Source organism: Actinia tenebrosa, unplaced genomic scaffold (genome assembly GCF_029948245.1).
Source record: "Actinia tenebrosa isolate PJP-AT-01 unplaced genomic scaffold, QUT_ActTen_1.0 PGA_scaffold8__29_contigs__length_14323225, whole genome shotgun sequence".
NCBI classification, from domain to species: Eukaryota; Metazoa; Cnidaria; class Anthozoa; order Actiniaria; family Actiniidae; genus Actinia; species Actinia tenebrosa.
The window spans coordinates 14,056,646-14,081,174 of record NW_028292585.1 but is presented as its reverse complement, the minus strand read 5'-3'; the positions used below and the strand labels follow the sequence as shown (position 1 = coordinate 14,081,174).

General features: G+C 37.3%; 6 protein-coding genes across 6 annotated transcripts; 3 read left to right on the top strand and 3 right to left on the bottom strand.

Annotated features, from left to right (window-relative positions):
* Window positions 1-752: 752 nt before the first annotated feature.
* On the bottom strand, window positions 753-3,338 carry LOC116291550 (neo-calmodulin-like). Its single transcript, XM_031698726.2, has 5 exons — window positions 3,140-3,338; window positions 3,024-3,051; window positions 2,413-2,565; window positions 1,307-1,549; window positions 753-933 (listed from the first exon to the last, which is right to left on the bottom strand). The coding sequence occupies exons 1-5, from the start codon at window positions 3,197-3,199 to the stop codon at window positions 893-895; spliced, it is 525 nt and encodes a 174-aa protein (XP_031554586.1). The 5' UTR covers window positions 3,200-3,338; the 3' UTR covers window positions 753-892.
* An 804-nt stretch (window positions 3,339-4,142) lies between these two features.
* On the top strand, window positions 4,143-10,474 carry LOC116291577 (dynein axonemal assembly factor 10). The gene is made up of 9 exons (XM_031698750.2): window positions 4,143-4,434; window positions 4,969-5,069; window positions 5,306-5,436; window positions 5,540-5,641; window positions 6,210-6,325; window positions 6,805-6,939; window positions 8,908-9,005; window positions 9,087-9,219; window positions 9,736-10,474. Exons 1-9 carry the CDS (start codon window positions 4,261-4,263, stop codon window positions 9,808-9,810), a joined length of 1,065 nt encoding a protein of 354 aa, XP_031554610.1. The 5' UTR covers window positions 4,143-4,260; the 3' UTR covers window positions 9,811-10,474.
* Window positions 10,475-10,951: 477 nt separating this feature from the next.
* On the top strand, window positions 10,952-12,324 carry LOC116291572 (uncharacterized). Its single transcript, XM_031698745.2, has one exon. It carries the CDS (start codon window positions 11,050-11,052, stop codon window positions 12,271-12,273), a length of 1,224 nt encoding a protein of 407 aa, XP_031554605.2. The 5' UTR covers window positions 10,952-11,049; the 3' UTR covers window positions 12,274-12,324.
* Window positions 12,325-12,337: 13 nt separating this feature from the next.
* LOC116291574 (tetratricopeptide repeat protein 9C) lies at window positions 12,338-15,833 on the bottom strand. Its single transcript, XM_031698746.2, has 4 exons — window positions 15,515-15,833; window positions 15,385-15,437; window positions 14,396-14,519; window positions 12,338-13,803 (listed from the first exon to the last, which is right to left on the bottom strand). The coding sequence occupies exons 1-4, from the start codon at window positions 15,831-15,833 to the stop codon at window positions 13,697-13,699; spliced, it is 603 nt and encodes a 200-aa protein (XP_031554606.2). The 3' UTR covers window positions 12,338-13,696.
* Window positions 15,834-16,906: 1,073 nt separating this feature from the next.
* Window positions 16,907-18,422, bottom strand: LOC148905265 (uncharacterized). The gene has a single exon (XM_089024198.1). It carries the CDS (start codon window positions 18,275-18,277, stop codon window positions 16,907-16,909), a length of 1,371 nt encoding a protein of 456 aa, XP_088880324.1. The 5' UTR covers window positions 18,278-18,422.
* A 297-nt stretch (window positions 18,423-18,719) lies between these two features.
* Window positions 18,720-23,067, top strand: LOC116291579 (tRNA-splicing ligase complex subunit RTRAF). Its single transcript, XM_031698752.2, has 8 exons — window positions 18,720-18,837; window positions 19,161-19,285; window positions 19,471-19,570; window positions 20,250-20,342; window positions 20,742-20,830; window positions 20,945-21,007; window positions 21,305-21,386; window positions 22,231-23,067. The coding sequence occupies exons 1-8, from the start codon at window positions 18,777-18,779 to the stop codon at window positions 22,383-22,385; spliced, it is 768 nt and encodes a 255-aa protein (XP_031554612.2). The 5' UTR covers window positions 18,720-18,776; the 3' UTR covers window positions 22,386-23,067.
* Window positions 23,068-24,529: the final 1,462 nt, after the last annotated feature.

Sequence of the window (24,529 nt, the reverse complement as noted above, 5' to 3'; positions counted from 1 at the left end):
TTGACAGAAGCAATTAAATTTGTCACGTGAGATCTTAATTACTCCGTCACACCTTGGGCATTGCATGTTTGTCCATTTTAAAATATGTCATGTTATAATATTTTTTCCATTTCAGACCACGTGCAATTTCCTTGAGAACAAGAGTCGTTGTTTAAGTTGTATCCAATATTTGTGTCTTCTGATTGAATAAAGAAATAATACTCTAGGGAATTGCATGTGGTCTTAAATGATAACAACATTAAACCTAAGGTAAAGAGGTATATGAATTCGATAGAAAGTCAAAACTCAATAGTGTAGATATAAAAGTTTATCTTCCGTGACCGCTTAATTTAAAAGTAGATTTTGCACCTTGCTTTCTTACGACTTTCAAATCCACCTGATTGGTAGTTTAAATAACAATAGATTGCGTCAAGCGTGCGTTAACCAATTAGACCTTTTGTTATGTGTGAGTTACGTTGATATAGCTCTTTTGTAAATAATTTTGATATGGGCTTAAATAATAATAAATAATAACTAAAAGTGAGGACACGTAGGATAATGAAATGAGAAAAACAACGACATAAACAAACAATTAAACAAGCAAAACAACAACAACAAAAAGAAAGAACAAAAACAAAAACAAAAAAAAGACATACTGGAAATCCGAAGTTAAAGTGCCTCAAGTGTAATCAGTGAAAAAAAAGAATAATATTCAAGATCAAAGTTAATTGATTAATTAACTGTCCGTTTAATTTCTAACTTATTTTGGCAATTCATTTTTTTATAATACGTATATTATAGGGAGAGAGAGAGAGAGAGGAGAGAAAAAGAAACAGACAGAGAAAAAGAGAGACAAATAAATCGGCTTTTATTCTACATCGTTCGCGCATATTTCACCCACTGGGCTGCCTGTTTACTTTAAGTTGGTCTTGGGAGAAACAAACGTCTTGAACTCTGAAATGTAAAGAAAAAAATACTTGCTAGAGCCAGAGTCCATAGAAACAGACAGTCAGTAAGCCAGCCAACCAATGGACAACTTCGATGATAAGGCGGCCATCTTGGATAAAATCCAATTATGGGGCGTCCAGAGGGGGAAATTAAAGCTTATTGACAGTAATGACGTCGATTGATATTAATATTAATATATAATTAAGACAGCACATATCGATCACCTTTACCCATAAAAGAGAGACAAGCACACTAAACTCTACATATTTTCCTTTATCTTTGTTTGTTGTTTTGCCCCCCTGGCAAGTTGACATTAGGCGTCGAAGTAGTCCATTGTATCGTCAAATTTCATTCCGTCTTGTTCCGTCCCTGCACCCACCTTCAAAGCTGATTTTCCTCTCCTTATCAATCCCCAGATCTTGTAACATTTCATTTAGCTTTTCTTCTGGAGCTATTTGTACGGTCTCCATCACATATCGTAGTTCATTAGCCTCGATATATCCTCTACAGTCCGAGTCAAACACATTGAACGCCATTCGAACTTCATCTTCTTCCTCTTGACTGTGTGATCGCTGCTCTTCCATCATCTCGACGAACTGCGCAAAGTCGACCCTTCCATTATCTGTTGTAATAAAGATTGTCACGAGAGCAAATCCAGGGGTTGGAGAAATGAGTGACTAATGCCCCCCCCCCCCCCATCCCCCAGGACTTTGGCATGATGGCGGCATCTTTCTACTATTGCCATAATGCTTCATAAACGTTTTCTTGCTTATTCGACCTTGTATTTCCTCATGAGAACTGTAAAACAATTGGTGCTAATTAATTGAAGAAAAGAAAGTGCGCAAGGGATTCTGGTAGTTAATGACATCATAATGCAAGGGCATGTCGCAAGTGTATCTGGACTCTTTTTTGCTATAGAGGAAAATTTATACTGTTGAATTTCATATTATAGTCTTTGGAATTGTAGTCTTTTTCTTTTTCTTTTTCTGACCCTAAATGAAAATTACGACAGCCAACTAGAAAGCTTAGCTCCTTTGGCTGTCGTACACTTACACCTATTATATTGTTAATTATGTTAAAAGTTCTAAATATTATTGAACTATATATATATTCTTGTAATTCTATTACATAAAATTGAAAAAAAACAGTGTAAATAAACTGAAATTGAATTGAATTGAATTGAATTGACTCGGCATCATAGAACTAGCGTCCGAAACGTCAGAAAGGTTTTTCATCTTTTCATTAGAAACACCGACGCAGCTCACGCTAGTTTTTGGCTAGTTATCTTTCCTAGTTATTTTACTACAAGCGTAGCGTTTTCTATTCCAAACCATGTGTAATTCCCTCGAGTACTTATTATTCTAGGTTCTGCGGCCTCTTATAGCTCTTTTGTCAAGCAGACAAGTCCAGTCCAGACGAGGTGTCATTCTCGTATGTATGTTTTCTTTCTTTACCAGTAACTCTTGAGATTTAATTGTATTTTACCTTCAAATTCGATCGTATTAATAAACTCTTGCAGATCGTCTTCTCTTGGATTGAGTCCAATCATCCGCATGGCTATCCCAAGTTCTCGTCTTTTAATGTGGCTCTTCGGTCTTTTGTCATCTTTCTGGATCGCCTCAAATACGACTTTGTATTCTGAAAACAACACGCAAAGAGCTGTTAGTTATTAACTGTAGCTATCATTCAGTGCTAGGGACAATAATGAATATTTCAACTACAATGCTCAAGTTTCCTCAAATTAACAAGTGAATACAAGGAAACTTAAACATCATTTAAAAACTTTCAAATCATTATATCAGTGCTGGACTTCTAGAAAGCTTAAGACATATTTCTTTCGCTTTAGACAAACAGGGTTAACTTCAAATCCTAATTCATTGAAATTTAGTAAATGATTGTTGTGATTTTGAACTAAAGAAAATGCAAAGCAGCTCTGACATTTCGTGGTCATGGCTGCAGCTGGTTACAAACTCAGTGCCGAACAAAAGGGAAGAACATTGCTGGAGAAGTCATTTCAAGGCGTCCGCTGTCATTCCAGAATGCTGGAGAGTTTTGACCATAACTGACTACTTGTATCCTATCAGTCTCATATTTACCTTGTATTTGTTCCTCAGAAAGATATTCCTGAATTATATAGTAAACAAAAATAAACTGATTAAGTTTCGTGAAAGGCCGCATAAAGTTTGAGAACTTAAAAGATGGTAAGCCTCACCATTACTTCCAGTTCCTTCGAGATATGTTCTGGAGAAGAACAGACCTGCTGATTGTGCATTTTAACAGTTTGAAAGGGGAAAAACTCTTCTAAAACCTGTAAACCTTTAAGAGGGTGCCAATGGGGTACCCAATCGTCAGTTAACTACTCCAATTTTTCGACCGAATGTCAGTTAACTCAGAGTTAACTCTGATTCACTGTACATAGTAATTTTACTAGCGTTTTACACTGATATTAACCAAAATAATAAAATATCAGTTAACGGTTAACTACTAATTTTAGGTGGTTTGTGTCAGTTAACTGATTTTTTGCCAGTTGTCACTTACCCCACTGGCACCCGCTCCTGTAAGAGACATGTCAAACTTGCCAACTATCCGTCAAATTCAATCCATTCATCAGTATAGGACGAGTTGTTTACCAAGTATCTTGTTATACTTCAAGACAGGGCACTAATTTAGTTGGAATATCACTTTCACTGTTTTTTGTATCACGAGCAACAAAAACCACTCAACACATAATATCAGTTACAAACCGAGTCCGACTGCTTTTTATTAAAATGATATTTCTGGCAACTTCCCTTGAAGTTTTCAGTAGTTTACATCATGAAAGGAACTGAAGAAAAAGAACTATTTTTTTCCCTGGCACAAAACTAGAAAGAAACGCAGGCTCTGGGTACGAGATTGTGCGGTGCGGCGAGGTATCTCGGAAAGCAAAGTTTTCTGAACATCAGTGACTGAGAGATCCATTCCTGATTCGTTCCTGATATCTACCTCGGATTCCGTGGAAGGGGCGTCCCCCTACACCTCTCTAGAGATCTGCCAATCGGTAGCAGGAATAAAACTACGATTTATGAAAACAAAATAATTAAAAAACCTGAATAAATAAGTTAATTTTTTTTTCACATTTGCTGTTCTTTTTTTACATTTTCTTCAATTTTTCTACCGGTCAGCGGTATTTACCATCAACGCACGCGCAACTAGCTAGTAACGCCTGCGACTTTTTAACTTGGAAACGTCAAAAAGCACTTGGAAGCAGGTTTGAAGCTCAAAAAACATGATTTTATGACAATTTTTAGTATATTTTTGGTGAAAAACATCACAGAAAAGCTTTAAAACTTTAAAATGGATAAGCCTCAGATAATTTCTCACGCGCAGAAGTCGTTAAATTATACAGTATTTGACGCGAAGTGGATTCCTTCGAGCGCGAGGTTTGTTGTTCTAGGGAATCATGCCAGGGGTACTGGAGCAATGCAGATCTATGAGGTGTCTCATGGTGATATCAAGCTCTTGAAAGACGTAAGATACTAAAGTATTTTTTTTTAGTTAAACCTATTGATAGCAAATGAATAATCTTGATGGTGGTAAATTTTCCTCCACCTGTAAAAATAAACGTTTAGTGGATCAAGACTCACTCTGTGGAAATGCCACAGTGCTAAATCCCATTTATTAATTAATTATTTATTGGCTTATTCATGTAAAAACAACAGGAATTAAGCCATTGCAATTTTACGCACAATATTATGCATATTTTGAGAAGTCGACATAATACTCCATTTTACAGTTCGGTTCTGTGACCATGAATAATTGTTCCAAGCCGAGGTTGAAGTTGCCGCGCATGATAAAAAGTATAGTTTCGCTATGCATGGAAAATCCAGCCTCGACTTAGAACTATTATTCGTGATCACTGAACGGAACTGTAAAAAGGAGTATTGTACATGTACTTTCCCATTTTAACACTCTAAGCATGACTCTATGAATGTAGAAATCTGTAGATAGTAGTAAATCGAGTTTTAATTTTGCATAATGATTTTTTATTTCGCGATGTGTCAGGTTGAGAAGAAAACGGCTTTTAAATGTGGAACATTTGGTGCTTCAAGCCTGCAACAGCGATATCTTGCAACAGGAGATTTTGAGGGCAAGATGATGATATGGTAAATTTATAGTTAAACTTATTTTATTATATTTATTATAAAATTTGTTAGGTCATAAGGCAGGTAATTTACGACAGAAAGCTAGGTCCACTACAAGCTAAATCTCTTAACCTAGCCCCATAGAATAAGTAACCCTTCCAAGGGGTAACTTTGTTGGTTAGTGTGCTGCCTTCGGAGCCAGAGGTCCATGGTTTGACCTTGAATCATGCTTGTTGAGCCATGCGTTTTTATTTCAGGGATCTTGAAAACACTGATAGACCTATCTATTCAGTCAAGGCGCATTCGCAAATCATTAATGCTATTGATGGCGTTGGAGGTCTGGGGATAGGTGAAGGTGCTCCTGAAATCGTCACAGGAAGTAGAGATGGTAAGATACAAATGAGAGTACTTTTCATGGTAAAAACTATAAGTTAAGGATCTCTAGATCTCTTTTGTCATGTTTTGGCATTTGTATTATTTTGCTTGTTTAGGTTCTGTTTGTGTGTGGGATCCTCGTCAAAAAGAAAAGCCAGTTGCACAGATGTCACCAGCTGAGGGCCAGGAAGGAAGAGATTGCTGGGCTGTTGCATTTGGTAAGAGGTCAGGGTGGCATGGGGTGGATAATTATTTTTTGAATACTGTTAATGGTTAAATAATGTTGTTTCAGATAGTACCCCAATTTCTCAATAGTACTACACAATAAATCCTCCTCAAACCCTCCCCTCTTGGATTGGGAATTATAATCCCCTTTTATGGCGAGGAGGTGTCCATATTTGTTGGTACTGCACAATATACCCTCATCAAACTGTCACCACCTCTTCAATAATTATTCTTATCACCCTCCATGGGGGATGTATGGATAATTTTTGTAGCTACCATTATCCCCCTTCTCAGATCACCCCTCCCCCCAACCCTTGGAGATTTATATGTATTAATTTATATTTTCTGTAACCATTGATACAATATTCCCTCCTCAGACACTCCCCATATCTCAGTCTCCCTTCGCAACCCCATGGATAAGTTATGGATATTTTCTAGAAATATAAAATATACCTTCCTCAGACCCTCCCCTTCCCTTGGAAATGCTATTGTCCTATATAGGTATGGATATTTTTTTGGAACTGAACAATCACCATCATTCTATATTTTTTGTCCTGCTAGGTAATGCATATAATGCATCAGAGTGTATGATAGCTGCTGGATACGACAATGGGGATGTGAAGTTATTTGACCTGAAGAAAATGGCTGTCCAATGGGAAACGAATATCAAGAATGGGGTGAGAACAGCTACATATTCATATTCTTTATGAGGCCAAACCAAAAAAATAAGTGTTTTTCCTGTTGTGCGACCGACCCTAATTTTCTTGCCGATTTTTGCCGACCCTAATATTTTTTTCATTCCCAAATGCACCACAGGGTTCCCAGTAAGCTCATTTCCACTGTTGTATCAGTAAAACAAATCGGACCTACTGACCCCAATTATTTTTTCATGCAACAGGAAACACACTTATTTTTTGTTTGACCTGATCATGAATTTTTCATGTATTACAGACAGTATTTTTAGTACTTTATATGTTTCTGTGCACAAGATGGTAATAGAGAAAGATTTTGTGAAACTCCCGTTGATGAATATGTAACCATTAACTGTTGCTGATGAACTGTTACCAGAGTTTGTCCATTAGTCCAAAAACCCTTGCCATCATTTCATTGTAGCATGACTGACTATCTAATCTGGTCATGCTCTTGATATTTGCAGGTCTGTGGTCTTGAGTTTGATCGAAAGGATATACTGATGAACAAACTAGTAGTAACGACATTGGAATCAAAGTTCCATGTGTATGACCTGAGGACCCAGCACCCTGACAAAGGATTTGCTTCATTAAGTGAAAAGGTCTGTATGTACATCTGTATATTTGCCCATTCATTGCTCCATCCATCCATCCATCAACCCACTTAAATATCCATTTGTTCAGCCCCCCATCTTATCCATGTGATGCCATACCATTCTTGTAACCATATTTATCTGTCTGTCTGTCCCTCCATCTCTGTCTATCCATCCATCCATCCATCCATCCATCCCTCCCTCCCTCCCTCCCTTCCTCCCTCCCTCCATCCAACCATTCAACCATCCAACTATCCAAACATCCATCCAACCCTCCAACCCTCCAACCCTCCAACCCTCCAACCCGAACCCTCCAACCCTCCAACCCTCCACAACCTCCAAACCCTCCAACCCTCCAACCCTCCAACCCGCTCAACCCCTCCAACCCTCAACCCTCCAAACCCTCCAACCCTCCAAACCCTCCAACCCTCAACCCTCCAACCCTCCAACCCTCCAACCCCTCCAACCCTCCAACCCTCAACCCTCCAACCCCTCCAACCCTCACCCAACCCTCCAACCCTCCAACCCTCGAACCCTCCACCCTCCACCCATACCCTCCAACCCTCCAACCCTCCAACACTACCAACCCTCCAACCCTCAACCCTCCAACCCTCCAAACCCTCCCTCCCTCCCTCTCCCTCCTCCCGTCCCCCCATACCTCCCTCCCTCCCTCCATCCATCTTCCAAATCATTCACCCATCTATCCATTCTCCGTCCAAACATCCATCCATCATATCATCTGACTTGTCCTTTCTTCCTGTCCTTCCATCCATTTACCCATCCACTAATTTGTGCATCTGTTCACACACCGGGCACAAACGACCTCAAAAACGGCATGGGAAAACGTACCCAAAATAAAGAAATCCTATTAATTTTGTTATTCGACGTCCAACTAAGCTGAAATTTTCATAGAATATTGGGGAAGTGCAGGTATATAAAACGATTCATTTTTAAGAGGTTATGACGTTTCTTTGACGTCACGTTTGGCATCTCCTTTTATGGTAAATTCTTATCGTTGATCGCTGTCTTTATCACTTGACTTGATTAGATGGAGAGTGTTGTGCAAAACATTACAATGTTTATCAGAACTCGCTACGACGTTTCTAACTAAAGTTATAGAAGATTAAATGATTTAGTGACGTCACCCAATTTGACGTCATCTTGAATTGTAAAATACTCTTAAATGCTGTGGAACGAGTGACTTCTCTGAGCATAATTGTTACTTAGCACTAAAGCAGTGTTGCTACTCCAAAACATCTGAAAAAATCTTATTGGGTTAACTTATATAAAGATTTTAAAATTCACGTGATGTCATAATGATGTAAGCATTATTTCTTGCCTTAATTATAGCGCTTTGGCTTCAAAATTCAAAAATCTAAAACGTTACGATTTTAGATCATTACTAGTGTAGTTTATGTAGAAATTTTAGTGCGACGTTGTTGTAAATTCGAAAAGATGAATGAAGCGATAGTTTTTATTAATGCTTTTCAAATCTTTTTTCCCGCCATTTTTTGGAGGGAAAACTATGAAACTTAAAATTTCTATAACTTTTGAATGCCTTGACCAATTGAGATACGGTTTTCAAAACCGTGTTGCTTATATCAAGAAGCGTCTAAAAACACATGTTTCACGAAGCATGAATGAGTTTCAAATCATATGAAAACCATTGCAAAACGATATTATGACATCATTATGACGTCATACCCGTAACAGTTACGCTAAAAACTATTTATTTTAATCCGTCTGGTCAACCCTGATATTCTTGCCAAGTTTGATGAATATCTGACTTGTAATTCAGAAAATACCCCAACGTGGCAGTTTTCGGGTGCCTTTGTGCCCGGCGTGTTCATTCATCTATTCGTTCATTCATTAATTTGCCTCTTCAACCATTCATTTTAACCATACAAATGAACAAACCAAAATGTTATGTAACTGATTATTTTTTTGAATATATATTTCTTTTGCTCTTTTTTACAGGCTCACAAGTCTACAGTCTGGTGTGCTCGACATCTTCCTCAAAACAGAGATGTTTTTATGACGTGTGGAGGAAGTGGAACCCTAAATCTATGGAAATAGTAAGTTTTATGTTTTGCTTGTTCCTTTTAAACCAATATTATATCATGTAATATGATCGAACCTTAAATGGATTGTTTTAGTTCATACCCAGCAAAGAGAGTTGAAAAAGATGGAAATGAATTGGATATGGGTGTGGCAGGATCTGTAATGCTCCTTCAGAATGCTACACTCTCTCAACAGCCAATCAGTTCTTTTGACTGGAGTCCAGATAAAGTGAGTAATCTTTTGGGATGTAATACTGCTGACAACTCACCAACACCCTACTGACAGCCTACCAACACCCTACTGACAATCTACTAACACACAACCACAACCCTACTGACAACCCACCAACACCCTACTGACAACCTACCAACACCCTACTGACAACCTACCAACACCCTACTGACAATCACCAACACCCTACTGACACCTCACCAACACCCTACTGACAACCCACCAACACCCTTCTGACAACCTGCTGACACCCTACTGACAACCCACCAACACCCTACTGACAACCTACCAACACCCTGCTGACAACCCACCAACACCCTACTGACAACCCACCAACACCTTACTGACAATCCATCAACATGTCCCTACTGACTACCTACCAACACCCTACTAACAACCCATCAACATCCTACTGACAACCTACCAACACATTACTGATGACTCACCAACACCTCAGGACAGCTACCTTATAAAAATGTGTTAACTTAAAAATGTCTTATTTTTTTCTTTCAGGCTGGACTGTGCTTGTGTACATCATTTGACCAAAGTGTTCGAGTTATTGTTGTAACCAAAATGAACAAAGTTTGATGTCACCCTTCTCTTTCTTGTTATACTATTCATTTTCTGTGCAATCAAAGAAGCCTTGACTTCTTCTATGCTTAATGTTTTATTGTTAGGTTGCAATATTGGTACCCAAGGTTCATTTATTTCAGAATGAAATTCTAAAACAGTTTTTCTGTCTGGACATAATAGATCCCTGGCATGTGACGTCAAAGCAGCTCAATTTGGAGGACAAAACAAAAGATTTTCAATTGGAATTGGAAACCTATAGATCATATGAAAAAGACTGGAGAGTAATTTGGATATACTCTTTCTAATGAAAGCATTGTTGTCTTCTATAACTGATGAACTAAGGTATCTCAAGGGACACACCCTTTTCATATGGTTTATTGTTGTCCTCCAAACTGAGCTGCATTCTGATGTGCTGCAAATAGTCTGTATGAAGAAATTAATGAACAGCATTAAGTACAAAGACTTGTAACATATTTGACATGCTTCTAATATAAGTTATTTGGGAGTGGGTGGGTGGGGGGAATATAGCCTCCCCACTTTTTTCCCTTTTGCCGTAATAGTCTCTTATACTTAAATAACCACTCTTGATTGCCGAAAGACGTTTTATAAAAAACATTTACTTGATAATTAACATTTGAATTCATTCATTTCAAGAACATAAAGTATATTTTAGTCTCTATTTGTTTTCTGTGTATTCTTTTGTTGCCAATGCCTTTCAATGATCTGAACACTGTTTTATGCAAAAAGTAAAAAAATAATAATCAAATTTTAGGAAGAGGAAAATGTTAAAAAATACTGACAAGTGAAAACTCCATCCAATCAGGAGAGAGCAGAATCAGTAGTAATTAACCTCAGCCAATCAAAATGTCTTATTCCTGCACATGAAGCTCATCAAGATATCTGATGAGTTTTAGCTGCTATTTTACAGGCCCTACCTATGGTAAATAAATAGGTGATATATAATAATTTATAGAATGGACTGTAAGAAAGCTAAATATCGTCGGATTGGTTCAAAATTGTACACAGAGACACAGAAAAGCAGCAAGAACACACATACAAAATCTGATAAGATTGACTTAAGGTGGAATGCCTTGTTCTTATAAATCTACATATTCGATCATTTGTCGCACTGTAAGTCTAGATGGGTTAGCTGTGGTTTTTACTACGCTGACCAGACCAGAATAACAGCAGGCTTTAGGAACGCGTCTTCGAAAACAAAACTGTCTGATCATCAAAATATCAAGAGACGCCAAAATGGACAGGAATTTAGTTCTTCTTGCCTTTTTAATTCTTTCTTTTCTAACCCCAATGCAAACCCAAAGCAGTTGGCTAAAGGAAAGCTTTCCAAATCCTCTTAAGGATACGAAAAAGTGTGGACGCGGCGGAGTAATGTCTTGGATTTGCGACCCAGACCAAGTCATTCCTTACAAAGAAGCGAATATTTTGGAAGAGATGTTGCAATTCGTAGGAACGAAAACGAAATCTGGCTGCTCGATCGATCCCCAACGGCCTGGATTTCAAATAGGGGTAGCAGTGATGAATAAAATGGTGGTGCCATCAGAGATGAGTAAAGAGGAGGTTGCCCAAGATTTTGCACGCCATCTTCATAATGAATGGGGTGTTGGAAGTGCAGGATGCGATGACGGGGTGCTTTTGCTTCTGTCAATAAAAGACAGACAGATTTACGTATCCACTGGAAGAACAGCTAAAGAAAGGCTCACAGATGATCAAATTGACATTATCATCGACGAAATGAAACATATACTTGTCAATAAACAGTACGGTAAAGCTTTGCAATTGGCAGCTGATCGAATGCACCAAGTTTTCGATGGTAAAATACTCAGAAGCAAGAATTATTTTGCTATCATTTGTATTTTGGGGTTTCTTGCATTTTTTCTGGGCATCCTCATATACAAAATCTATCAAAGTAAACAATATGAGAGCTGTCAAGAAAAACTGAATAGAATTGAGAGGGAACGAAACGCTGCTAAAGAGAGTAAGAAGTATGTATCTGCATCATGCCCTATTTGCCTTGAAGATTTTACGCCTGAAATGCGCACTCGACTACTTCTTTGTGGACACAAGTACTGTGAACCTTGCCTAAAGAGATGGCTTGAGACAAACTCAACGTGTCCAATTTGTCGCCAGTCGACGAACAGGAGGGAGAACGAAAATAAAGATGAGGACTCAGCATCATCTGGTACTCTGGATTTCTTCCCCGAGCTTACATTCCGTCTTCTGAATCTCCAGAGACAGTATCCAACATTTATCACAGAAGACTTGATCCATCATTGGACGTCACAACAATTTCAAGGAAGCTTTGTGGACGACTCCTTGTTTACAGTGATGAGGCCAATTGCGTCGTCCAGTGGTACAACTGGTAGTTTTGGTAGTACAGGTGGATTCGGAGGTGGATTTGGAGGTGGATTTGGAGGTGGAGGGAGTACCAGTGGAGGAGGAAAGGGAGGAAGCTGGTAAAGCTCTGGTACCAGTAGTTCTGTTCGGTCACGATATTGGTATTCGCAAAAGGAAGAAAGCAAAATCTTGTCAAAAATAACAATTTTATTCCCTTGAGTGATTTAATTTACTGGATAACACTAGACAAAGCACCATGTCTTAGACCTGCTGAGCTGGCAGAAACCTAAAACAGTTCAAATTTAATTTATTGTTAAGTTATGAATCATAATTAATTGAGAAACACTCAATAGAAAAAACAACAATTGTCATCACATATCACCATGGCAAAGTACAGCAGTGGCGCAGCTCAACGGTTCGAACTGAAACCACCTTATTGAAATAGAAATTTTCACCTTGGAAGAGTTTGTAAAGTAATATTATTAATGCCTGATCTGTTTGGGCTTTACAAAAGGCTTGCTTCTGGCTTATCCTTAACTTGTAAACGTCCATAATGAACGAGACACTAATATTAAGAATATTACCAGATGTAGGATTTATTTCTATCCTAACGAACTTTAGACCAGTAAATAACTTTAGTAAATAATTTTTCCCATTTACTTTTCCATTTGTTTTGCAATTTGTTTCGTAGTTTAACAATCTGTTTTCTCATGTGCATTCTTGGATGATGTATATGTCAGGAGACTGGACCACAATCAGAGATAGAAAATACTGCCAGCTTGTGCAGCCAATCAGAACACATGATTTTTAGGATACCAGACCAGAAAAATATATTAAATAGCCTTATGCACCTACTGGTGTGGAGAGCTTTAAGTAGTGTTTAAAAAACAGGTAGGAGTGTTTTATCAGGTATAAAAGCACTAGGCGTAGCCAAGTGCTTTTATACCTGATAAAACACGATCTACGAGTTTTTTGAACTGCTTAAAACACTCATGAACAATTTATAAGATTTTGGTTCAACTGGAGCCACCATACACGTCACGAACATGGATTTTTATACTTCGATAGAGATTTGACGTCATGGGCATGTGCAACCAGATTCAATAGAAGCTCCCACACGTTGGATATTGCGTGCCAAGGCAAAGACAGGCATGTTAGTCAAAGATCATTAGGGTTGACTATGACCTTGATGAAGCTCTATGTCTTCATCTAAACTTGGATGCATACTTCATCCCTGATGAAGTCATCCTCATAGTATTCGAGTGGTCTTTATATAAAGATCACATGTGTCTTTATATAAAGACACGTGTCTTTATATAAAATCACTTGAATACTAATGAAGAGGACTTTATCGGGTATAAAGGTTCATCCCCGTGACGTGTATGGTGGCTCCAATTGGACCATAAGCTTATGAATTATTAATGAGTGTTTTAAGTTAAGTTTAAGTAAAGTAGTACTAAAGACAGAAAAGCTGTCATGTCTTTTAATGGTAATTAATTATAAAAAAGAAGGTTATTGTTCATAATAAATGTATGTTACAGTAATCTCAAACAGACATCTTTTCAAACATTGCTGCATATGTCTTTTTCTCTTTTTCTGTAATTTTCTTGTATTCTTTTTCCAGCAAAATTAATGTCCTCTTGATACTGTTGTCTGGAGATAAAGAAGTAGTTATGAGGATTAAAAAGTATATTTAAATTGACCAAATGAAAAAAATTATGTATAGTTAAAAAATATCCATTCTTCTTTGTCAACTGATGTTGGGTTGAAAGTTGGGGCAAGGACAGTCTGAGGAGGGTGTAATATGGTGAAGTTACAGTAAATATCCCTACTTTTTCCACAGAGAGAGATTGGAATTTCCAAGGGTTGGGTAGGGCCTGTTGAGGGCATACTTGGTGTACTGTAGTTCCAGAAAATATCCATACCTCTACTAAAGTAGCCTGCGTGCAGCCGGACTTTTCTCCCGTATAGTCCATACTTAATAGTTAGTTTGGCTGCACACAGGCTACTATTACAGAGGGAGATTGAAATTTTCAAGGGGTTTGAAGGGTTCGAGGAGGGTACATTGTGTAGTTCTAGAAAATATCCATACCTCCCCCCATGGAGGAGGATTAGAATTTCCAAGGTATGGTAAGGCCCAACAAGGAGCGTACACTTGTTTCATGAGTATCACAGTTGCACAGAATTTCCAAGAGTTTGGAGTGGTTATTCCAAAGGAAGGGGAGGAATGTAATAATTTCTTTACCTGTGGGTTCAAGTTCACTGGCTCGTTTCAGGTCCTCCTTGGCTCTGTCAATATCTTGTAACTTCATATACGCTTGTCCCCTTCTATATAAAGCTTTTGCATTATCTGGTTGACGCTGGAGAACCTGAACAACCATTAAGTGTTTTTTTTTAAATGTTAAGTGTATGCTCCATTGAGTGTATAAGCAGATTAAAAAATCTGCGTCAGTTGGGTTCTCACGGGACTCGAACCACTGACCTCTCGTTTGATAGACGAGATCTCAACCATGAAGTGATAAAAAGTCAAATAGTAATACTGAACCAGTGACTGGATATTACAGGGGAAGGAAAGGGAAGTGGTCCTTCGATCAGTTCTGCAGCCTATTTCTAAGGGTCTAGGGAATGTCTGGGGAAGGTATATACCCTGTGCAGGTGAAGTCAAAGCAGCTCAAATTGGAGGAAAAACAAAATAATTTCAATCTCCAAACAATTGGAAACCTATTGTCATGTCCTCCAAATTGACCTGCATTCCAATGTACTGTACTGTAAGGGGGCTATAGAGGTTTTAAGTTAGGAACCTATTTCTGGGTCAAACTGTTTACGAAAACTGCTAAAATGAAGCGAACATTTTCCAATGATTTTACCTCCACCAAAAACAATAATTATAGATAGATCTTTGTTCAACAAATTCTGTCATGACGAAAAAGCAAGAAAAGTCTTAAAAGGAACTGCTTTTAGTGGGCCCAGAAATCGTTTTACCATATGCCTAATGTCATGCTTAAGCAATTATTCCCTGAGTTATGGCATTCAATTAAAAAAAAAAAAAAGATTTTAGTCAAATAAATTTTAATAGCTATTAACTATATTGCTCTTTTGAATGAATGAATGAATGAATAGATGGACGGACGGATGGATGAATGACCCACAAGCTAGCAAGAACATTAAAACTCATCTTAAAATCTCCTTAATTGAAGTTTTTCTTTCTAAATTACTTTTCCAAAGTGAACTTACCTTAGAACTGTTATCTAAGACCTTAGACCATCGACCTCCAGCTAAATGACAAGCTACAAAAACCGTTGAAAAAAATCTTAGTACAAAATTAGTACAAAATTCAAATCAATCTTTGTCTATTCGTTGTTACCAGCCAAGTTATTAAAGCAAGATAACTCAATCTGTTGTGCTTTCTCTTTAAATATAGCTGTTTCTTCGTCAGGGAATCTTGTTTCTGGCAAGAACATTCCTTGAAATGGCACTTGGTCAAACAGGCCTTTCACGTACATCAAAGCCTGATGGTATTTTTTCATGGCATTTTTGTAGTCTTTTTGTTTGTAGAATGCGTTGCCTTCGTCTTTTAGGATTCTGGCTTGTTCTAGTTTCTCTGCTTTACTTAATATTGGTGTTTTTGTTGGCTCTTTTGAGTTATTGTCACAGTTGTCTGTACTCTGCGTTTCGTCCGCCATTTTGAATAATGTTAGAGCCCGCGATTCGATTTCGTCATGCAACGACCGCTGATCCTTTCCTTCTCATTTAGCATAATTTAGCAGTAGTTAGTAGTATTCATGTTGCACACGTATAGTGTTTGTACTCTACTAGAGTGCATTCAGTCAAACTGTTGAATAGTTGACGTCACCTAAATTAGATGAGTTAGTTACTATTTTAGCTGACCCCACATAAATTTGAAACTATGAGTAAACAGCTACTGAGATCAGGGGGACAAACGATGATACAAATGAATGTCTATGCACTCATTCTCTGGTAAAACAAACCCCCGGATTAGCATGACTGTTATTTGGCGCGGTTTTACTATTTTGGGTGACATCAACTAAATAGTTATCTAAGTTAGATACACTTATCTAACTATTCAACAGTTTGACTGAATGCACTCTAGTAGTATTGTATGAGTACTAAAAACACATTTGTAGTATATATTTGTATATATGTGCTGTAAGTCATTATTTTCCACTTATATGAAAGTTCATGAAGAATTAAAGGATCCATTGGAAAGAAGGGTAAAAAGAAAAGAAAAGTAAATTAACAAGTATTAAGTATTAACAAGTATTAAGGAGATAATAAGAAATAAAAAGGAGAAAGAAAGTATGGAAAGAAAATAAGAAAAAGTGGAAAGAAAATAAGAAAAAATGGAAAGGAAAGGAATGGAAAAGACAAGAAAGTTAATAAATAAATAAATAAATAAACTTTGTATATAGAGGATAACACTTGACAGTAATTCAACTGATAAACTCGTGGTCCTCTTTTAACATCTCTAGTTAATTAGGGACAGGACCGCCATTAACAGGATCATCTGAGCCACGTTAAGGTCTAACCATTTGCAGATGTAATTACAAAGGCAGCACCTTCTCCTCAGTCATTTTAAGACCCTGAGTGTTGGTCCAAAAAAAATTCTAGATTCTCAACCCAGCCATCCCCATTTTTTACTTTTGATTTATTCTATATATAAGATAAAACATCTAAAAATGAGGAACAATTATTTATAGAAACTAATTCTTTATTATAGTAAACTATTTATCCTGCTTCAAGATTTATCATTTTCCTTGTCTATCTGTTTGTATTTATAGACTTGAACCAGCCACTGTTGCCAATAGTAGTCACATGTTTTCATGTCCATCTTGTGAACATGTGCAGGAGTGCCGTCATGATAAGCAACGACAATTAGCCCAGTAGTTATGGGTACACTAAAGTATGGACTGGAGTTTATAGCACCAGCATATGCTGCAACCTGAGTAGGAAAGTCGTGGCAATCGGATAAAGATTCTTTAGGCTTCTCAGAAGTCTTCCATTCAATCAAACAAGGGACTCCTCTGTAAAGAGCTAAGGTGTCAAGGATTCCACAATACCCAAGATGGTAATGTGACACTCTTTTTTCAGTTGCAATTACAGAACTGATATTATTCAGTACACCCGAGATGCTCTTGATACATCCTTCGACTCCTTCCACATTGGTATTCTTACCAGACAAAAAATCTTTCACATAAGAATGAAAAAGTCTTCCCTTTTTTGTGGCATCTGATTGATATTTCTTAAAAGCTTCATCTCCCATTTCTTCAATTTTCTTTTTTCTCCAGTGACTAATCATAAAGGCTTTATTTTTGTTGTTCCCAAAATTCAAAACTTTAGAGACACTTGGTTTGCTTTGTAGGAATATTTCTTTGGAATCACAAGTATCCGCTAGCATTCTGAATGACTTGTCTTGCTCCCCTAAATTGGACCTTAAAGAATCCAATGAATTGGCTGTCGTCCTTGAACTCGTGCTCCTAGCTCCAATAGATCGGCATAGTCTTTGAAGCTCTTCATCCCGTCTGAAACTTGTTGACGAAACATCTAACGATGCAAACAAACCTGAAATTTTATCAACTTCTTTCAAAGAATTAAAGTAATTTTTTTCAAACTGAGTTTTCAGAGTAAAACCTGTCCCAGGAATGAACGGACAGTGGAGAATGGATGAAGGATTTGCTAGATTTTCCTGGTGAAAATTTCTTAAGTCTTCTACAAGCTTTGCCGTCTTGCTCACAGCACGAATACCAAATTTAGTGCATAGTTTTTGTAGTTCACGACGTGGTAGTCTATCTATTGTTTCAACGTCGAACCATAATTCGTTATTTCTTATGAACGACGTCTGAGGTGAGGATTTTCTCAGCCAACTGGTGCCAACGGGTGATGATTTAACCGCTTCGCCATAACAGTTCGGATCATCATTTAAACCTTCTGTTTTTCGCTGAAGATTGCGACGAAGTTTTTGTTCGTTCGATAAAGCATCTTTTTGTTTCTGACACGCAGAGATCGAAAATAATTTAAGCCCAGAAGCGTTGAATAAAGATGAGAATCGGAAAGATGACTTGATCAATCGAACGCCATTATTTTTGTAATCAACGTGGATCAAAGTCATAATCAAAGATGAGAGAGTATCCAGCTACACCAATCGACGTAAAAGACCATCAAAATGTTCTAATGCTTTGGTAGTTACAGTATCTAGGGCGATAAATGACGTAGAAAATGAGTAAATCGTAAAATAGAACTCCATGAAGGGTTTCGAGTTCTGAAAACTCCCGCCAACACTACCACAGGGATCCCAACTATATGAGCCTGCGTTTTTTTTGCACTCATGCTCCACAGGGAGACCAATAACCAAATTTTGAGAACACAAAAATGTGCTAATAAAAAGATAAGAAAATAGGAATTTCTATTAGTAGATCATTTTGCGGAAAAGAGCTTTAGTTTCTCGATATTTTAAATGCTTTTCACATATTTTTTCATATATTAAAAATTTTTAATTCCCTGAACCAAAAATTGGGTTACCTGTGTTATTTTTTCAGTTCTTTGAACCTTTGAGCAAGTTAATCTGAAGGCAGAGAAGTATTTTTTCTAGAAAAAAATTTAAATTAGCCATGTTTAAAAGAAAATTAACAGCCTTAGAGTACCACCACCCAGATACCTTTAACGTTGACTGTAAGCTGTTATAATTTTATGTCAGATGATGGCTAGTAAACACTAGCGTGGACTGCGTCGGTGTTTCTAATGAAACAGTTATCGTAGATTGATAAGTTTACACCGTAGTGAAAATAGGAACTGACGTTTCGGACGTTAGTCCTTCATTGACTCCGACGAAGGACTAACGTCCGAAACGTCAATTCCTATTTTCACTACGGTGTAAAACTTATCAATCAACGATAACTGTTATGATTTTAGCGAATTAATTATAACAATGTAGTTTTGAAATTTTATCTTTAGTTCATTTTTTGTACAAACTTTATTCTTCTGTTTACGCTCAGCTGAAGAAGAATGTAGGAATCTCGTCGTGTGGTTAGAGGACCAGAAGATTAGGTTTTATAAAATAGAAGATAGAGAAGCATTACGGGACGTGAAGAATGATAACTGGACGAAATCTCTAACAAAGGTATATAAGCTTACAGCAGTAGCCATCTTAACATAAGTTGGAAAAAAGGGGGGGTGGGGGAGGGTTAAAGGGGAGTTGGTCAGACTATGTTTGAGTTGGCCAACCCTCACTAGTATTGTTGTAAATAGGGATAGTCATGTGTTTTAACAGTGTTTTTAATCATTGATTTACAATTTTTTCTGTAGTATTTATCAGACTTGCAATGTCCATTACTAAGTAAACAGAAAACCAGTGTAATGGATTGGCTGCTGTCTCATGCCATTAGGCTGGAATACTCAGAAAATGGTAAGTTCAAGCTCATTATATCAAAGTCATACCACATGGACGTAAAGAAGAACAATATATTAACTCAGGGCAGTTAAGCCACCGGTATATATAATTGGTCAGGTTTTAAAAATGCACCACTTTTTACCTTCAGAACCAGTTTTCCTCCTCATAAAAAATATTTATTACGAGTAAATAAAATAAACCTGGACCACCTTTTAAAGAACCTGACCACTTTCCAAGTGGTGGCTACGGCCTTGTAACTGCTATGATGACTGGCTATTTTGAACTGATTAACGTGACCAGTCAATGCGAATGGTCAAGAGTAACAGCCTTTGAGGCATTTAGCTGGACAAGTGTCATTTTGTATGGACATTGTTTGTTGACCGGTGGTTATTTTGACCCATGCATTTGTCAAGGTATGCTAGGTGGGCTCTGATGGGCCGACTTGGACAGAGTGCGAGGGTTTCTATATATATATATATTTCTATATTTTATGTTTGGAAATTCATTGTAAAGCGTTATAGAGTGTAATATATAATGCTATAGAAATTCATTAAATTATCATTACTATTATTATTTTATAGTGAACTTTATTATAAGTAACTCACTAGCTAACTACAAGAAACAATAATGCCTTTTCTGCTCGCACAATATATAGCAACAGCAGACTTTGTTTATCAAATATTTTTTATTGTAGCACAAAAATTTAACAGTCTTGTGAAGGAGGAAAAGGAGTCCAGTCAATCAGAAGAAAACACAGGATTCACACAAGATCTATTGAATATAACAAGTAAGTGATAACTTACTAATTACTAATAAAAATAGATGATTGTATTTACAGCCATTCTCAATCACATGTGCCCTTGAGTGACTTTTCTGTCATGATGAAGAAGGTCTTGGTGGACGTCAATCACAAGGCATTTCCATAACATTGTCGGAAAATACAAAGCTATAATGGCACTTGCCTATAGAATGTCATGGAAATGCCTTGATTGACATCCTCCAAAACCTACTTTGTTGCAACAGAAACAATCGGGCATGTGTTATTAAGAATGGCTTTACCAAACAGGAGGAAGGTCCAGATTTGTTCAAAAAAACATTGAAAAAAAAAACATGTCGTTTCGGTAACTAGTGATAGCCTTCAATCAGAATGAATATTAAACTTGTTTTTGAAATATTCTCCACGTAGCTGATGATCCAGACCTTAAGGCAGGAATAATATCGTTATCAAGATTACTCAACCTACCAGAACATCATGATCACTTTGTACTTCTACAGGTAAATATAATTTGACACATGATTATTCATTTATTTATTTTTACAGATATTAATAAGAAATAATATCATGCTATTATGCTAATTGTTGTTGTTATTTGTTATTGTTGTCTCTAGGCAATAAGATCATTGATTGATGCTAAACTTTCACAAGAAGCAATACAAGAGTCAGGAAAAAAGGTAACTTTTCCAACTCCTTTGAACGTCCAGTTTTGTAGCCAGGGGGTTGCCGGGTGGGTGCACATTAAATGGAATTGGCACTATTGTCTAAATTAACAGCCATCACCTTAACAAGTTTTCTAAAACCCCAAGGATTTGCAAAAGCAAGAAAGTAAAAGAAAAAGAATTCAAGCAATGAGTGAATGAGCAGACTTCAGCTTGTACAGGGGGGTGCACAAGCACCCAACGCACCCCTCTTGGTTACGGACCTGATATTGTGCATTGAAATCAAAACAATTTTATTTGTTATTATTTTAGAAAAAGGAGAAAGAAAGTGTGTCAAAAAAGTCATCTGATATCATATCATTACACAGTACAGATCTTGGATTCGACACTGGAGGTTCGTATCAAGTCGGGTCTTTTTACCAGGGCCCGGTTGTATGAAGCCTGGATAGCACTATCCAATGGATAAATCTTATCCAGTGGATAAATTTATTGGATTACAGCATCGACTTATCTACTGGATAACGATTTATTTGCCAGATAGCGATATCCAGGCTTTGTACAACCGGGCCCAGTGTTAAGTTATTATTTAAAAAAATGATGTTCTAGTCTGTGTCTGAGTGGGGGAATTGAGTGGAGGGGGAATTGGGCTTCTCCATTGAGCTGCTGTGCAGTGTACCAAGTGCTGCACAAGCTAAAGAATTCACTGTCTGCTTTCGCACTAAATTGCATTTAACTCAAACACACTAGCACCACATTCAGTTTTCATTGCACACAGTGCTCAACACGAGGGAAACCAGAGAACCTGGTAAAAAAGAAGCCTTGTGACAAAGGAGAGAGCAACACATCAAACAAACTAAATTCATGTAGTGTCTGCATAATCAGCGACACCAACCTTTGGAACCACAGTGGGTAGAAATGATGTTTTGCTAGTGTTGCTATATGCTAGTACTGTGACTGGTTTCCTATTGCCTTCACGTGCAAAATGAAAGATCTTAATTGCTTACCAGGCAGCATAAAATAGTTAAGCCAGAGTGAGGGTTGGGCAGGGAGGGGAAGGGGCATGCATATGAAATTCCAAAACCATAAAGTTACACCTGTCTTTTCTGTATTATTTAGTATCCTTAAAAAGGTAAAAAAAAAGGACAATGTTGTTTCTGTAATAGTATCCTCAAAAACATAAAAATTGACTTCTTAGTAAAAAAAACAATAAAATAAAAATTTTGGACATCTTTTTTCAGACCCTGCAGTTAATGAAGCAGCCAAAATTCTACGACTCCTACATGTAGCAGAGCTGCGAGATCTTCAGACTAAAATCAATGAAGCTATAGTCAGAGTACAAGCCGTAACAGCCAATCCTAAAACTGACCAAAAACTTGGACGGGTTGGAAAGTAGGGTTAATATATTAATATATTATTACATGGTTATTGCTGTTAATTTAATAATCCAGCCAGATATTCTATTGTTAAGCACTAGTAGCAATTCATAAACTCTATCATGCAAGAAACTAATGCTGGTTAGATAATGGTCTTGTTGGAAAGGAGTATTATGGTCATCACGTAACGCAATGCTTTTGGAAGAATTACCTGACACTATTACGTCACGCAAATAAAGTTTTTTTCTTGTGAAAATTGCAATATGACGTCAACAGAAAAATTAATACATGCTGGAGAAGGGGGATGGGTGTAATGTAACGCACTGCTTTTAGAGATACTCCGGACGTGACATTCTCCTGCTGCGTCACGCAAGGGAATGTTTCTTGCACCTGCATATGATGTCGACAGAAAAACAAATGCATTCTAGAGAAGGGGGAGGGTTGGAATGAAGGGGCCAAAGTCGTGCATGTAACACAATGCCTTTAGAAAAACTGCACGTGACATTCTCCATGCAAGGGAATTTTTCGTGCAGCTTATTACAACATAACTATATAAGCAGGAGATTACTGCATGCTTGGGAAGGGGTAATTTAAAATAATCAAAGTGCAAGGAAGAATTGATACTATGTTTAATGTTTAGGGTGAGGTGGTATTTTGTAAGCTGGCAAACATTGTCAACCAAATAAAATATTTCAGTTATTAGTTTTGATATGCATGTTATGGAATAGTTTTATGACATCAGAGTTACAAATACTAAATTCTGATTTGATAGGGATTTACTAGCGCACGCATGCTTATTCGATTAAGTTTCCTTCGGTTTTCTTCGGTTACCTTCCTACAGTGTTCCATCATCTGTCTCCTTATTGATCAAACTTCAGCATCGAGGGTTAATGTGAACGGACAACGTTTAATGTATTTTGGAAATTTTTAAAAATGCCCCCCCTCGATTCAAAGGGCTCTGCCGCCTCTGCATAGGGATACGAGACGAATAACATTTGAATAGCAGAGTTCTTGGGGGTGCATACTGATATCTCCGCGAAGGAATTTACTCTTTTTTATTGTCTTTTAACATTCCCACGAGACATCAATTTTTTAACATCCATTGAAAGAGTAAGAAAATATTCAAATACTGAAAATCTGATCGATCCAGCTGAAGAACGATAAAGTTATTTGTGAACTAAGAATGTAAGGTCAATTAAACCGCTACGAGCGACTTTAAACGAGCACTCAGTGAAACTTGAGATTCTTCTTGTTCTCCTTCAAATTCAATTATCCAAAACTACATCTGCTACTTTATATATATATATTTTTCTTTCTTAGATTTTTATTTAGTAATTGATTAGTTAAGGACCATACCTCCAGACGCAGTGCTGAAGCGCAGTATGGCAGCGCGAAGCATTTACGGCTATGCCGGAGATTTCGGCCCCGACACCGCTATCCCTGGATTTACAGACTGATCAGGAAGCTCGGCCGAAGCCTAAGGGAGAGGTTAGTCGGCCCCTAGACCGTAGATGATTAACCCCTTGCTATGACCAGCAGACCCGAATTGTCGTTTCTTTCGCTGATGTTTAAGGACTTACGATTACTGAAGTTCCATGTGGGACATGTTTTTGAGAACTTCCGCCGTATAGACACGCAGGAGTTTGGGTGCGCATGCGTATTGAAAGAGCCTTGGATTTCTGAAATATGTTGTTAAACTATTGGCTTTTTAATAACTCACATCGCATTAGAATAACCGAACGTTATTGCGCATGCGTATTGAAAGAGCCTTGGATTTCTGAAATATGGCAGTATTTTAAAGCTTTTTGAAATATTAAATTTTGTAACCTTTGAACTATACTTACCCATCGACCTATATTGTTGTTTTTTTGGCATAAATATTTTACTGTGTTGTCTTTGGGCGGGTAATGAGGATAGACTACGTGGTGTGAAAATTCTATAATATTGTATATCGTTTTGAAGAAAAAATCAATAAAACAAAACAGCAAAATATTGTTAAACTATTGGCTTTTTAATAACTCACATCGCATTAGAATAACCGAACGTCTAAATTTCACATTAAAAAAAAAAAAAAAAAAAAAAAAAGAGAAAAATAAAAAAGGCGGACATTTTTATCATTGATTATTTTCATAATCAAAGGGCTTCAATATTGAAGACGGTTTTT

Coding starts and splice junctions, on each gene's coding strand:
- LOC116291550 (XM_031698726.2), bottom strand. CDS start 3,199: ATGCACAATCAGCAGGTCTGTTCTTCTCCAGAACATATCTCGAAGGAA. Junction 3,052..3,139: donor CGAAGGAACTGGAAGTAATG/GTGAGGCTTACC, acceptor TATATAATTCAG/GAATATCTTTCTGAGGAACA. Junction 2,566..3,023: donor TTCTGAGGAACAAATACAAG/GTAAATATGAGA, acceptor TGTTGTTTTCAG/AATACAAAGTCGTATTTGAG.
- LOC116291577 (XM_031698750.2), top strand. CDS start 4,261: ATGGATAAGCCTCAGATAATTTCTCACGCGCAGAAGTCGTTAAATTAT. Junction 5,642..6,209: donor TTGCTGGGCTGTTGCATTTG/GTAAGAGGTCAG, acceptor TTGTCCTGCTAG/GTAATGCATATAATGCATCA. Junction 6,940..8,907: donor TTGCTTCATTAAGTGAAAAG/GTCTGTATGTAC, acceptor TCTTTTTTACAG/GCTCACAAGTCTACAGTCTG.
- LOC116291572 (XM_031698745.2), top strand. CDS start 11,050: ATGGACAGGAATTTAGTTCTTCTTGCCTTTTTAATTCTTTCTTTTCTA.
- LOC116291574 (XM_031698746.2), bottom strand. CDS start 15,833: ATGGCGGACGAAACGCAGAGTACAGACAACTGTGACAATAACTCAAAA. Junction 15,438..15,514: donor TTGCTTTAATAACTTGGCTG/GTAACAACGAAT, acceptor CGGTTTTTGTAG/CTTGTCATTTAGCTGGAGGT. Junction 13,804..14,395: donor CAGTGAACTTGAACCCACAG/GTAAAGAAATTA, acceptor CTTTATCTCCAG/ACAACAGTATCAAGAGGACA.
- LOC148905265 (XM_089024198.1), bottom strand. CDS start 18,277: ATGACTTTGATCCACGTTGATTACAAAAATAATGGCGTTCGATTGATC.
- LOC116291579 (XM_031698752.2), top strand. CDS start 18,777: ATGTTTAAAAGAAAATTAACAGCCTTAGAGTACCACCACCCAGATACC. Junction 18,838..19,160: donor AGATACCTTTAACGTTGACT/GTAAGCTGTTAT, acceptor GTTTACGCTCAG/CTGAAGAAGAATGTAGGAAT. Junction 19,286..19,470: donor GGACGAAATCTCTAACAAAG/GTATATAAGCTT, acceptor TTTTTTCTGTAG/TATTTATCAGACTTGCAATG.